The 14819-nt window shown below is 37.1% G+C and overlaps 1 protein-coding gene across 2 annotated transcripts in view; it reads right to left on the bottom strand.

Moving 5' to 3' along the window:
• PLXDC2 (plexin domain containing 2) overlaps positions 1–14819 on the bottom strand; it is a 426407-nt gene that overhangs the window by 177737 nt on the left and 233851 nt on the right. For both annotated transcript variants that reach the window (XM_061435962.1, XM_061435963.1), the window contains one exon: positions 7104–7173. In XM_061435962.1, the coding sequence (XP_061291946.1) occupies positions 7104–7173 (70 nt within the window). The remainder of the gene's footprint in view (positions 1–7103; positions 7174–14819) is intronic.

Below are 14819 nucleotides of genomic sequence, written 5' to 3'. Positions count from 1 at the left end.
GTGTGTGCTCAATCAAGTCCGACTCTCTGTGATCCCATGGACGGTAGCCCACCAGGCTCCTCATCTGTCCATGGTTGCTATTTCCTTCTTCAAGGGATCTTCCCAATCCAGGAATCAAACCAGCGTCTTTTGTGTCTCCTGCACTGGCAGGCAGATTCTATACCATCATGCTACCTGGGAAGCCCAGCGTCTAAAGTCAATCCTGCCTCACTTAATATTTTTCTCCTCTTTCTAGGACTGAACAAGGTTAGAGCAATTGCTGTACTTTGTTACTTTATTAATTAGTCACCTAAACTCCTTTTGTTTTCAATTGGGTGATGTATCTGAGCATCTAGGTAATACTGTTATTTATCTGAACTAGGGAGGAAAGCAAATATTTGCCAATATTTCAAACAAAGCCTGGATCCACAAGAGACTAAACGGTGCCTTCCGTGTGCAAACATTCCTAAGTGAACAGTGAACGTCCATTGATCTGTGGACTTCTCTGTGGCTGCTATGGTGATGGAAGGGGCTAAGCCTGGAGAATCTGCTTCTTACCCAGACTTTCACTTTGATTAATCAACATTTCCCCATTCCTGTCACCAATCATCACTTATCCACCATGGATCAATGATCCTCTCTTTTTTAAAACTGTACTTCTGTCTACCCATATTTCTGCCTCTGGTAATTTTCTTACTGACTCTAGTCTATCTCCTGGGTGGCCCCTTTCTGCATCTCTTGTTGCTCTGATCTCCAGTGACACCTCACCCCAATCCCAAGGAACCAGCTGATGAAATACAACACATTGATACACAGGAGAAACAAAGGGGCTTGTGAACATGCAATTCATAAAGCCTCAGGGAAAAGAATTCAGTAATGTTGGTGAATCTGCTCAGTCTACTGAGGGACAGTCTGGGGGAGTAAATTATCAAGAAGGACAATTGAGCTGGACTTTCAGGACATATATCCAGAGAATCACTCAGACATGGCAGAGCAGACATCACACAACTTATCTTTCCATCCAGGAATCTTTGAGACTTGAGTTTGTTACTTTAAATTAGTGAACCAAATTGGAATGGATTTTCTTTTGTCCAACATCTATCCCTTCAATATCTCCCTGCATGTATCAGATCTCTAGATACACATAATAACATAATGATAATAATAATATAAAATAATGTCATTTACTTTTTCACTAGATTCAGAAAGATAATGGATGCAATAAAGTTCTGTTATATCGAGGTTATATACTTGGAAGATTACAGGGTTGGTATTTTAAATCAATCATCCTGAGTAATAACTAACTCTCTTCTGCTGTTAAAAAGCCTTTCATAACTGTTATTAATCAAGTACCTCTAAAAAGCATGAAATATTATTTGGGACAATTAAAATATTGCTATTTGAAAGAAAGAATAAAAAAGAAACTGGAAGATTTGGTAATATACTTCCTGAAAACCCAATCAAAATAATATGCACTATTTTTTTTAACCTCTCTTATTAGGGACTTAAGGGGGAAAAAACAAATGACTATTAACAAGATATAGGAAATTAGTTTAGATCTGATTGCATACCATAACTCAAAGAGTGGGGCTTCCCTGGCAGCTCAGTGGTAAAGAACATGCCTCAAATGAGGGAGACACGCATTTAATCCCTGGGTCAGGAAGATTCCCCTGGAGGAGGAAATGGCAACCCACTCCAGTATTCTTGCTTTGGAAATCCAATGGACAGAGGAGCCTGGTGGGCTAGAGTCCATCGGGTCACTAAAGAGTCAGACACGATTTCGTGACTAAACAATAAACAACAACAGTTTAAAAAACACACACACACAAATTAATTTATTTTCACCTTGGGAGGAGTACTAATGGATTAGGAGGCATGGGAAGAAAGGAGATACAGTTGTTCTTCTGTCTCCCAGACACAGCCCCATTTCCATACCAAAATCCCCTGAAGCTCAATTTGTATACAACCAACACATATCCCCCCACATACTTTAAATTAACTCTAGGTTGTATAATATCTCATACAATGTAAATAATTGCTAATACAATGTAAATACTATGTAAATAGTTGCCAGCTCACAGCAAATTCAAGTTTTGCTTCATGGAACTTTCCAAAAAATTTTTTTTCAAATATTTTTGATCCATAGTGGGTTGCATCCCAGGATACAAAACCTACAGATATGGAGGGCTGACTATATATATTTTACTTTTCCTTGTTTGACTTTTTTAAATGCCATTAATTTTCCAGATATTAAATACTGATTACTTAGTGGACATTTTACATTTTATTAGTTAGCATCTGGCAAACAAAAGAAAACAGAACTAAAATTGACATCTTATAAAATGCTATATGTCAATTATATCATTAAACCAGAAGAAGAGATGTGTGTGAAACAGGTTTTACAATAAAACTGTTTTCATACCCTGACAAAAAAACCTGAACAGCTATCTTCTTATATCTTCAACTAGAAATTCACAAAGAAAGGAAAGGAGAGTAAACCTTTACATAACCAAAGTTGCCTTTTAATTCATATCATCTTTGATTCCTAATCTCATGTGTGGCTTGCTTGCAATTCTGCACACTCATTTTGAATTAGCCTATATCTACATACTTAAAATTTGGGGTCAGAATTGTCTGGATAATGTCAACTTTTCTCTTCCCCATTATATAAGGCATCAATTACCATTCTTCCACCTCTCACTTTCCTCTCATCTAGTTAAATGTAGTGCCTACAATGAACTCATGAAAAAGATATCATTACTAGTGATGGTTGCAAGAATTAAAAAATTATATCCTCAGATGTAAACCTGCTTTTTGAAACTTTTAAAAGATGACCTTAGAAGCCTAAAATTTAAAAAGAACCTATTAAAGTATTCATCTTGTTGCTATTTAGCTGCTCACTCATATCTGACTCTTCGCGACCCCATGGACAGTAGCCCGCCAGGCTATTCTGTCCATGGAATTCTCAAGTTAAGAATCCTAGGGTGGGTTGCCATTTTCTTCTCCAGGGGATCTTCCTGGACCAGGGATTGAATCAATGTCCCTTGCATTTGCAGGCAGATTCTTTACCAATGAGCTACCAGGAAGTCCATATATAAAGACAGGTCACAGTAATTTGTGGACACATTCAGGGAGAACTGGCAGTCAATAGAATATCTTCTTTCATTTTGTATCATAAAAACCAATGTATTCCTATTTAAAAATTTCAGTCCCTGGTCTATTTGTAATGGTCTTCAGTCTACTTTATTTAACCTGACCTGTGGTTTCTATTTTTCTTGTAAGTTTTTCATAGTTAACTACTTTCTCTAGTTTTGTAAAATGATGAGCATTTGTCAGGTAGGTCTATCTGCTTATACCACCTATTTAGTCAGAAGAGACCCATTGAAAATCTATGATTCAGAAGTTCTCTTCCAAGCTGTTCTTAGCTTTACTCACCTGTGTCCTAATGAATCCTGTTGCCTGAAAACCTTTGCAAACACAGTGATTAGACAACTCAAATGATGTGCCCTTCACTGGCTTCTTTCTTTACCTTTAAACCTGCCTCTTTCTTTACCTTTAAACCCCTCACCTTATCCTATCCTCCATTACCAGATCAGGCCAGATCTGTTATTTACTCAAAGAAACCCAGTGCTTGCTGGATATCATCCAGATGTCTAAAGTTAAAAGTATTTTACACCACTCTTCCCAGTTCCCATTCACTGAACTCTTACTTTGAGTCTCCACTCAAGACAAACAGATTTACTTGACAGCCCTCCAAATATGCTCAATATGGACTCAGCAAAGTCACTTAGCTCAGCATCCCTTTGTCTAGAATATTCCTTCCCTCTTCACCTCTTTTCAACCTGCTTCTCTGCATACTAAAATTCCACCTTCCTTTAAGGCCAATGTCAAATGTTAGCTTTTTTACAAACCTGTTTCTGATTTCCTCAATAAGAATGACCCTCTCATGGGGCACCTTTCTGATCCTCCAACACTCACAGTCAACCTTGTCTTATCACTTAGTCACATAATCCTTCCTCTTCTTAGATTCTAAGCTCCTGGAGGAACCACAGTTTATGCTTCTCTGTACAAACCAAAGTATTAATGTTATGTACTGTGTCTTTCACATAGGAGGGACTGAACCAAAATTGATTGAATAAATAAACAATGGAGGTGTAGACAAGCTATTTATTTAGTTGGAAACTTTTACAAGAGATTCTGGTTCCATTTTGGAGAAGCCTAGATCAGTGTCTAAATTATCTCATTTGTGCCTCTCTAAACAGGGTATGGATTTATATATGCAAGTGCCATACTAGCATTTCTTAAACAAAAAATAGAAAAAGGCTTTTTTACATTATTGTTTTCTTCAAAGAAGATAGAAATCATTCAAGACACCAGATTTTTCACTTATTTTGAGGATCTTTGCAAAGAAAAAAGGTATTTTGAAGCAGTAAACATGACATAGCCATCTGTTTGGGTTTTTCCCCACCAACTCAGCTAAGGGAAATCTTACTTCATATTGGCTAAATTGCTGACATGACTTTTAAAGATAAAATGATTTGAGAAACTGAAAATGCAAAGCTGCCCATATTTTTACCACTGTGTGTACAGATTTTGAACAAACATAATTAATGATTCACTTTTAAAAATTCAGTAGAACACTGGTAGCCTAAGTCTCAGAAAATATGCTTAATGTTCATATTATGAGATAACATGTTTACATCATACTTTAAAGATGTGAGTGGACATGAAGTAATTCATGGTTTATAGGAGCAATCTTTTAATTTGCCTTTCTCCTTTTCATTCAATCCTTCAACATATTAATTAAAATGTCTATTAAATGCCTGGCAATATACTAGCACAGAAATACACAGTGAACTCATTAAGACAGAATCTGTGTGTAAATTTTACTTATATATAGGTCCGTTTTTACATAAAATGTAATAGCTTCTGGACTGAAGCCCTAAAACCAGTTCTTCTGCTTAGAGTTTGTAAATTTTGCTAATAGCATCATTTCTCTCCTATGGTTTGAAGCCACAGAATTACCAAGGCCCTCAATGGCGACCCACTCCAGTACTCTTGCCTGGAAAACCCCATGGATGGAGGGGCCTGGTGGGCTGCAGTCCGTGGGGTCGCTAGGAGTCAGACACGACTGAGCGACTTCACTTTCACTTTTCACTTTCATGCATTGGAGAAGGCAATGGCAACCCACTCCAGTGTTCTTGCCTGGAGAATCCCAGGGACGGGGGAGCCTGGTGGGCTGCCGTCTATGGGGTCACACAGAGTCGGACACGACTGAAGTGACTTAGCAGCAGCAGCAATATTTGTCACACTTTCAACTATATGCACTAACTTCAAGGCATTACAAAGTATCTTGATTCTGCTTTGTGTTTTTATTTTTTTAACACCAAAAACATTTTATATTGGATTATAGCCAATTACCAGTGTTGTTAATGTTGTTTCAGGTGAACAGTGAAGGGTCTCAGCCATACATGTACATGTATCCATTCTCTCCCAAACACCCCTCCCATCCATGCTGACACACAACATTGAACAGAATTCCATGTGCTATACAGTAGATTTTTGTTGGTTATCCATTTTAAATATGGTAGTGTGTACATAACCTTCCCCAAATCCTTAACTATCCCTTCCCCCCAGCTATCATGAGTGTGTTTTCTAAGTCTGTGAGTCTCTTTCTGTTTTGTCAGTAAGTTCATTTGTCTCATTTTTTTTAGATTCCACATATAATCTTGGTTATGCTTCTTAAGTTTATCACTTATCTAATCAAGGACTAGTGACTCTAACTGACTTTTGAGGCAGTGTACAAAATTGTCCCAACCTGCTTTTCACATCTTAACATTTTTTTTTTAAACCTACACATCCAGCTTCATTCAAATTCGGTTATTTACTGTCTCAAAATACTCCACCAATTTTCTCTTCTGTATAGTATTTATTCAAGATATTCTTCCCTGTGACTTACTCTTCTTTCCCTACACAATCACAGAAATTCTAACTTCCTTCAAGAAATATTTTAAATAATTTTTCTATTAAGTCTTAAAGGATTCTCACGTTTGAGCTTTATCATCTCTGGAAACTCATATTTCATCATTTGTATTTTCTAAGGAACTCCCACACTGCTTCACCTTGTGTACCAGGTTACATGATCCTAAGGCAGAGGTAGCTTTGTTTGCCAGTGCTTAGAGATGGTGCTTAAAACTTTTCCTTGATTATTGGTATTCCTGATTACAAATCTTCCTCTGAATCCTATATAACTTCTAAGTCTTTTACTGAAATATGATGAGTGACCAACCTGGTTTCCATACCATCCAGAAGACCAAAACCCAGGGAAGGAAAGGGACTCTCTCTGGTGCTTTAGTATGAGCCATCCACAGACCTTTCATCCTATCTGTGTATTTCATTTATTAATAATTTGCTTCTTTACTTTTCCATTTTTATGTTTTTCTCTCTTTCTCCTACTTTATCTACTGCTCCTTATTAGGCAAACAGTAATATTCTCTGGCATTTTGCTTATTTCTGCTAGTAGCATTCAAGGAATACATTTTTCTGACTCCTATATGCTATAAAAACAGATAATTGCATTTCTAGGCTATTGCTAATCTCTAAACTAACCTCCAAAGTTTGTGGAGAAAAATAAAATGAAGAGAATTCAAACCGAATTTCAGTGTTCATTTTTAAAATTCTCAGTCAACTTAGGTGGCATTAAAGGGGGAGGAAACAACCAAATAACTAAAGCTAATAGAATGTGTGTGTGTGTATACACATATCTCAATCTACTACATAAGTTAAAAGAAAATGATACACTTCTATAGCTTCCTTAAGCACATTTTCTTTATAATTCTGTTCCCTTTCATATAGTCTTCCATATTATCAAAAATGAATGAAAACTTGAAAAGAAAGCAGAGATGAATCTATGCTGAAAATTATTATACGTACATTTTTTTTTCCTACAGAAAAGTTTTCCCAATAGCTGTACTTTTCTTAGTTTTTATTTATACCCATGACTTTTTGATAGAAGACAATGGCTTTCCCAATAAATGTCCCTTTTGAAATATGGAGTAAATTAAAAATAATAACTGTAGTGAAACTGTAGATTATTTAGAGTGAATGGGTAGAAAACCACTTACCCCCAGTTGCCACAGTGATTTCACGTAGGAAATGGCCATAAAATGGAAAATCGAAGGACAGATTCACTCTCTGCAAGGAACAACAACCAGAAAAGAAAATCAATAATGTGCATAACAGTAAATGTAAAATGAAGAACCTTCTACCTAAAAAAAAAAAAAAAATGCTTCTACTTTACCCCACTATTATTGTAGCTGACTTTTCAAATCTGAATCTTGGATGGAAATAAAAGAATTTTTTACCCTCTGATAATTAAATGTTTAAAATATGTGAAAAAATAAAGTTGGGCTGTTATGATCTGTTAATCTGTTCTTCACTTCCAAAGAGAATCTAACAGTTTCAGCTCTGAATCAAGCTTTTCTCTTTAACATCACCACTACCTTTCAGTTGATCACTACAAAGCAGGTCAACCATCATGATCAACAATTTATTTAGGGTTATTTTTTGTTGGATTAATCTTCTCCAAAATAGTAGAGCATGTTACCTGTTCAGTTTTACTGAATAAAAAGTAAAAATATTTTAGTTTAGGCAATTATATAGTCAACTTATCTTCTGTATAGAACAAAAGGCAGTTTTATAGAACAAGATACTTTGCACCTACAGATCTAAACCTGCAGATATTTTTCTTTTTCAGATTGTGATAAACTCCCCTGATTCAGTATACAAATGACCCTTGAACATGGGTTTGAACTGTATTGGTCAGTTCTACTTATAACATGTTTTCTTTTTTTTTCCCCCCAATAATATAGTATCTGTGTTTTCATTAGAGAGATCTTTAAATTATTGCAGTGTTGAGAAAAGTTTGATTAGAGATCACAAAGTATGAAATCAAAAGGACTAGGGTTTGAGTCCAGATTCTATCCTGCCCTTGGGTGAGTCACTCATTAATTCCTTTGTTTTTGAGGCAGAGGTACCACTGTGTGGATTTTCAACTGGGTGAGGGCTGGCAGCCCTGGCCCCCAGTGTGTTTGAGAGCAACCACTTTATGTACACTTTTAAAGGCATGGGATACCGATAATTAAAAAATGTTGGTTACTAGAAAGCTACTTTTACTTTGTAGAGAGGAAAACTGGAGAGACCGAGGAATAAAGTTCATAAATTTTGCCCCTCTTTTTTTCTGAAAGAAGATCTGAAGGATATATATATATATATTTATATCTTATTGTTATATATTATACATACATATGTATAGTAAGATAAAAAACAAGACACAAAAAAGCAAAGCAAAGAAAAACAAATCCTAGATTTTTCATATGTTTGAAATGATATGAATCAGATTTATTATTATTAGGAAGGAAACAAGAAAAAAACAGTGAGCTGTAACAAAGATGATCAACTGAAATAAAAGGATCCATAGGGAAATTAATTAGCTGATTTAGAGCCCAATAGAATGTACAAACCACCTATAATAAAAGGCTATTATGTTAAAATTCAACAATTTCAATATTATATCTCTCCTAACATACAAGCTAAAAAAATAGAGCAGTATAGTTAGATTGAATTTGGCTCTTTCCAATTGTGCAAATGATTGCTTTTTATATCCATCAGAGATTCCTAATGACTTATTTGGCATGATATTAATCATTTAAAATTTACAGTGACTTTCAATTAGTTTTTTTCCCTTTCCTTTTTAATGAAAGCTGCATCTTCAGAAGGGTTTATCTTCATTTTTTAATTTATGCTGACTAATAGGAACAACAAAACCTATTTTTACAGCACTGACTGAAATGAGTGGTTACTAATAACCCTAAAATAAAAGCTTCAGTGGCAAAATCATATATTTCAAAGAAGACATCAGACACAGTTTTATAAAGGCACTTGGTCTAGTATATTGTTCTCCATCAGTCTAATTTTTTCCATGCCATGGACAAATTGGTAAAATTTGGAATTCTCACTTACAGAATAAGAGTTTGGTTTAAACATCTATCACTAACAAACTCTATCAATTACTACCAAAGATGAACCAGAAGAATATGACAATTTCTCAGCCATGACAAATATTTAAATATTTTTAGAATCAAACTGAGAAAAACAAATACATAAGTTAAAGACTATTTTTGATAGTAAGTTTTCACAGAAAAATTTGCTAATATATTATCCTGAAGCACAATATCAATGATTGAAATGTCTCCCCATTTACTGTCTAAATGACCAGCTTACCTTAGTTATCACCATGGCCTGCTTTGCACTAATAGCAATGACAATTAATAAAGGTGTTACCTTCTCAATAGTTGTGAAATCTACCCTTTTCTCTTCAGGTACTACTGACACCCTTCCCTAAGTGTAGGTCAGTTTTATCTCAATGACTTGCTTACAGGTATCTTGGTTCCATTTTCCTTGGAATTTGTTTTCCTATACTATCTAGATAGAATATCACTCCTCAATCCAAATCTTTCGATCTAGAATCCCACTGACCCTGGAATCATGCAAAAATAGTGAAAACGAGTTTTAAGATCCACCACTAATTGGTCTCTGCTATCTTATGGTTCTCCCTTCACGTTCTCTACCCTGGCCAGCCTTCTAGAACAACTTTTACTTCCTTGAAAATGCCACCCTTAATCTTGGGCTCCAGTTCTTCAACATGATGTCTCTCTTGACTGTAATGATCTCTCAACCTTCGTTGGCCATGGCTCCCATATTCTTCAAGCCTTGGCCTAGTTTCCTTGGTGCCGTAAACCTGACATAAGGACTTGGGGCAGATAGTTTGTTTGGAAGGTGATCCTAGGAAGCATTTGCTAGGGACGTGGGAAAAGTGAGACACAGAGAAGAGAAAAACCAGTAACAGTTACTGGATGTGTTACCACTATAGCCAGGTCTCCCTTGGAGACCTTCTGGGAGAGAGTAGGGAAAACATGACTCAGAATCATCTCACTGGAGGTTGGGAGGTTGGGATATTGATCCATCCACTCTGATCTCCTGTTGATTGACAGCGGGCAGATGATTCCCTTCTTCCCCAGGATTATTCTCAGGCAGAAAGAAGAGACACAGCACTTGAGTTGGGATGTTAGCTGGTATCCTGGAAATTGCCTCCCATAGTTTCAATTTTCATTGAGCTCAGGGAGGCAGAAGGGATGTGGGGCAAAGGATCAAGAGGGACCACAGAGTGTCATCCTCAGAGTCCTACCATTACTTCTTGCAAAGTTATACCTCCTACCGTATCTCATCAACCATTCTCTCTATATGCATGTACACATAAAACAATCACATGGGGTTCAGATTTTAACTGCTTCAAAGTGAAACTAACTTAGCACCAGAGTCGTTAAGAATGGCCCAAAGTGTCAGTCGCTTAGTCATGTCAGACTCTTTGTGACCCCATGGACTCTAAGCCCGCTGGACTCCTCTGTCCATGGAATTCTCCAGGCAAGAATACTGGAGTGGGTAGCCATTTCCTTATCCAGGGAAAAATGGCCCAAGTGGGACACCAAAACTTGAACCCAGATTTGAAAGACAACAAAGGCAATGCTCCTAATTACTGAAATTTTGAAAGTAAATAAAAAGTATCACACTTAAGGGCAAATTTCTGAAAATCATCATCCCTCTTTACAACACATATAGACACAGATACACAGAACAACACATCCACACAAATTATTAAAACACACAGAAATGATTAAATGCTAGGATTTCATGGGACTCTTTGAAGCTAAATTATTATATATTCCATGTAATTACTCCTGGGTAATTGGTTCATTATTGCTTCCTCCCCTGGTAGCTCAGATGGTAAAGAATCTGCCTGCAATGCAGGAGACCCAGGTTTGATCACTGGGTTGGGAAGATCCCCTGTAGAAGGAAATGGCCACCTACTCTCGTATTCTTGCCTGGAGATGTCCATGGACAAAGAAGCCTGATGGGCTACAGTGGCTACAGTCCATGGGGTTGCAAAGAGTCAGACATGACTGAGGAACTTCTACTTTCACTTTCTTTTCATGGTATATTAAACAGGTATTCAGTGAAGCTAAAGGACAGTTTTATTCATTCATTCATTCATTCATTCGTGTAGTCAAAAATCATTGATCCAACACCTTATACATACCAGGCACTAAATCCAAGGATGAGCCTCAAAGAGTAAGACCCAACCAGTTTCTCCCTTCAAGGCATTAAGAAGGTGATGCAGGAGAGCAACATGGAAGGAGAAACTAATAGGCCCAGGCAGGAGCAGAGTAAGGACCTGAAGAGGACACCTAACCCAGAGGAGATGCACGGAAGCTCTTCAAAGGGGACTGCCAGACACTAGTCAGATGAGACCTGAAAGCATGGGAGTGAAAGGCATGGGTAAAAACATACGTAGAAAATAATACTGGAAGGATCATAATTAATTGAAATCATAATTAAAAGTTGGGCTTCCCAGGTGGCTCCAGTGGTAAAGAATCTGCCTGCCAATGCAGGAGATGTAGGAGACTCCAGTTCGATTCCTGGGTTAGGAAGATCCCCTGGAGAAGGAAATGGCAACCCACTCCAGTATTCTTGCCTGGAAAATCTCATGGACAGAGGAGCCTGGTGGGCTATATTCTGTGGGGTCACAAAGAGTCAGACACGACTGCGAACACACACACACACAAGTTGGGAGTGAGGGAGAGAAATCTAGAATAAAGGACAGGTTTCTAGCTAGGTGACTGGTGGACCATAATCCACTAACTGAGATGATGAATACAGGAAGAAGACCTATTTTGGTTAGGTGTGAGAAGACCTGTTGTGTCACTAGTTAATTACACATCCTTTAACCACATCATTAAAATTTTTTAGAACTTGAATATGCAACAAAAACTCTTCTGCAACCAGAAATGTAAACAAAATCCTGGACAACATCACAAAAAGCCACTGCAAACAAGAAGCATAATATTGGAATTCACTAGATTTAATTGATGTACATGACACAAATGGTGAATATTTTCCTATTTTGGATCTCATGCAGTAAGAAATATCTAAGGTAAAAGAAGGGCTTCACAGGTGGCTCAGGGGTAAAGAATCTGCCTGCCAATGCAGCAGATGCAGGCTCAATCCCTAGGTCAGGAATATCCCCTGGAGGAGGAAAATGGCAACCAACTCTGCTGTTGCTGCTAAGTTGCTTCAGTCATGTCTGACTCTGTGCAACCCCATAGATGGCAGCCCATCAGGCTCCCCCATCCCTGGGATTCTCCAGGCAAGAACACTGGAGTGGATTGTCATTTCCTTTTCCAATGCATGAAAGTGAAAAGTGAAGTTGCTCAGTCGCTCAGTCGTGTCCGACTCTTAGCGACCCCATGGACTGCAGCCCACCAGGCTCCTCCATCCATGGGGTTTTCCAGGCAAGAGTACTGGAGTGGGGTGCCATCGGCTTCTCCAGCAACCTACTCTAGTATTCTTTATACATATTTTTCTTATGCTTGTTGCCATCTGGGTTCTAATTATTATGATCTCTGCTAATTCTTTTTTAATAACACAAGAATTATAATCCTATGTAGAGAATGATCCTAGTGAATCCCATGGACAGAGGAGCCTGGTGGGCTACAGTTCATGGAGTTGCAAAGAGTCAGATATGACTGAGCGACTGAGCACGCATGCGCACGCACACAACATAAAAGGAAGAAGTGTTTAGAAAATTGTCACGTAAAGACAATAAATTAATTAATAGAGCAAAATGTAAAATAAAAACTCAAAAGTGAAACTGTAAAACGCACGTGTGACATACATAAAATCAACTGAATTTGCTAATTCCTTATACTTGGCAGAAAGCGAACTATTTGACAGGAGAGGTATCATAATTCTGAGACAGGCATAAGAAGTATCATATGCGGGACAAGAAATTTGTGAAGCGTTCTTTGAAAAGCTTGTAGAAGTAGGTAAATAGGGGCTAGATGGTGTGCTGCAAATTTATAGCAGGTACAGCCACATATGACTGTGAGTTTTGAAACCGAATCATGCTGTTCTACAACTTGCCCCATGGAATCACTGTGGGGAATTGACTATCAGAGGAAATTAGGGCCATATTAATAGATTTCTTTTTTTCCAGCCATGCCACGCAGCTTGTGGAATCTTAGTTCTTCCACCAGGGATGGAACTCAAGCCCCTGCTTTGGAAGGGGGAGTCTTAACCACTGGACCACCAGGGAAGCCCCTCTCATAGATTACTAAGCACGTCTACCTCTCTTATTGCCTCTGTTACATATTTTTCTTATGCTTGTTGCCATCTGGGTTCTAAGTATTATGATCTCTGCTAATTCTTTTTTAATAACACAAGAATTATAATCCTATGTAAACACTGCTCCAGTTTTACTTGTTTGCCTATTTCTCAGTGGTATTACAAAGATAAATTAATCAATGCTTTCAAGACCTTGAAGACAGAAACCTCCTAATAAGAGTTAAAAACTCTGAAGTGGGTGCATTTATAATCCTAAAAACCATTGAGAAAGTCACTCATAAAAAATGCCTTTTGTTTTAAGACAGCTTCTTGTTTACAGGAGTAAAGTTACACTCTTATGGTTCCCTAGCCTCCATTTCATCTTTATAAGGTATAATCCTCATGAAGGCAGCCTGTTAGTGGAGAAGGAAATGGTAACCCACTCCAGTATTCTTGCTTGGGAAATCCCATGAAACCTGGCGGACTACAGTCCATAGGGTCACAGAAGAGTTGGACACAACTTAGTGACTAAATGACAATGACAAGCTTTTAGTAATTGCTGATCTCACAAGTTCATGACAGCAATGAGTCCAAAGAATATAGGTGGTGTCCATTTATTTAAGAATAAATTCATGGGTTAATCATTAATTTCTATACATGTATTTGAACGTGCTATTTTTATTTTATTTTTTTTGAACGTGCTATTTTTAATCATTCAAATAATTTCATGTTTGTAGGGCACGTGTTTGTATCTTGAAGCTATTAAATAAGCAGGATGAAGATGGTGATGATTGACAAAGTGAGATTTGTATTAATTTTTCCAAAAAATTAGGCCAAGTAAATTGGAGTGATAGCATTTTCAGTTTGTTTATTGATGCCAAGTATTATTAAATATTATATTAATAACTTTGGGAGGAGTTGAAAATTTAAAGGAAAAAATACATGTTGTTTTATTTACATGGCTATTTCTAATGATACGGGTTTTCATCCAAAATACCTGAATAAATGACCAAATGACACCTGGACCTTCATAAGCTCTGAGTCAATGGAGTCAATGATGGTTAACATTGTATTATGTACCTGAAGCGTTTGGCATAGCAAAAGTTCCTTAAAACTAGTTTCCTAAATAATAACAGCTCCTTATCTGATTTCTAATAAGGAGGTGGAAATGATTTGATATATGTTGTTTCTAATAGCAATGGAGGCAAATTGCTTTTGTAATAGAATCACATCACAATTAGATATTATGTTTCGCAGAAACATTATGACGGCTTCATTTTTGTTATATTGAAATGATCATAACTAGTGTATTTACTGGTGTTATAAGAATGGAATTAGCTTTTAATGTATCAGACATCATTCTAAGTATTTTGTCTGCATTAAATAAGTATGAATGCTAAAACTAGGTGAGAGTATGACAAGAAAGAAGATGTTTTGTATGCACAGAGTATCTCCTCCAAAGATACTTAGTAATTAGAAAAAGAAAAATAGTAAGTTTACAGTAAAGAAACAAAATCTGGTAGACATCGCCTTAAGCAGGTGATCAAAGTTAACATGGCTGGTAATGAGACGTGATGACATCAGGTACCTCCTGATGTATGCGTGATGATGGACAAAATACC

Source organism: Bos javanicus, chromosome 13 (genome assembly GCF_032452875.1).
Source record: "Bos javanicus breed banteng chromosome 13, ARS-OSU_banteng_1.0, whole genome shotgun sequence".
Lineage (NCBI taxonomy): Eukaryota > Metazoa > Chordata > Mammalia > Artiodactyla > Bovidae > Bos > Bos javanicus.
The sequence above is the reverse complement of the archived record's forward strand: the minus strand, read 5'-3'. Positions and strand labels throughout refer to the sequence as shown.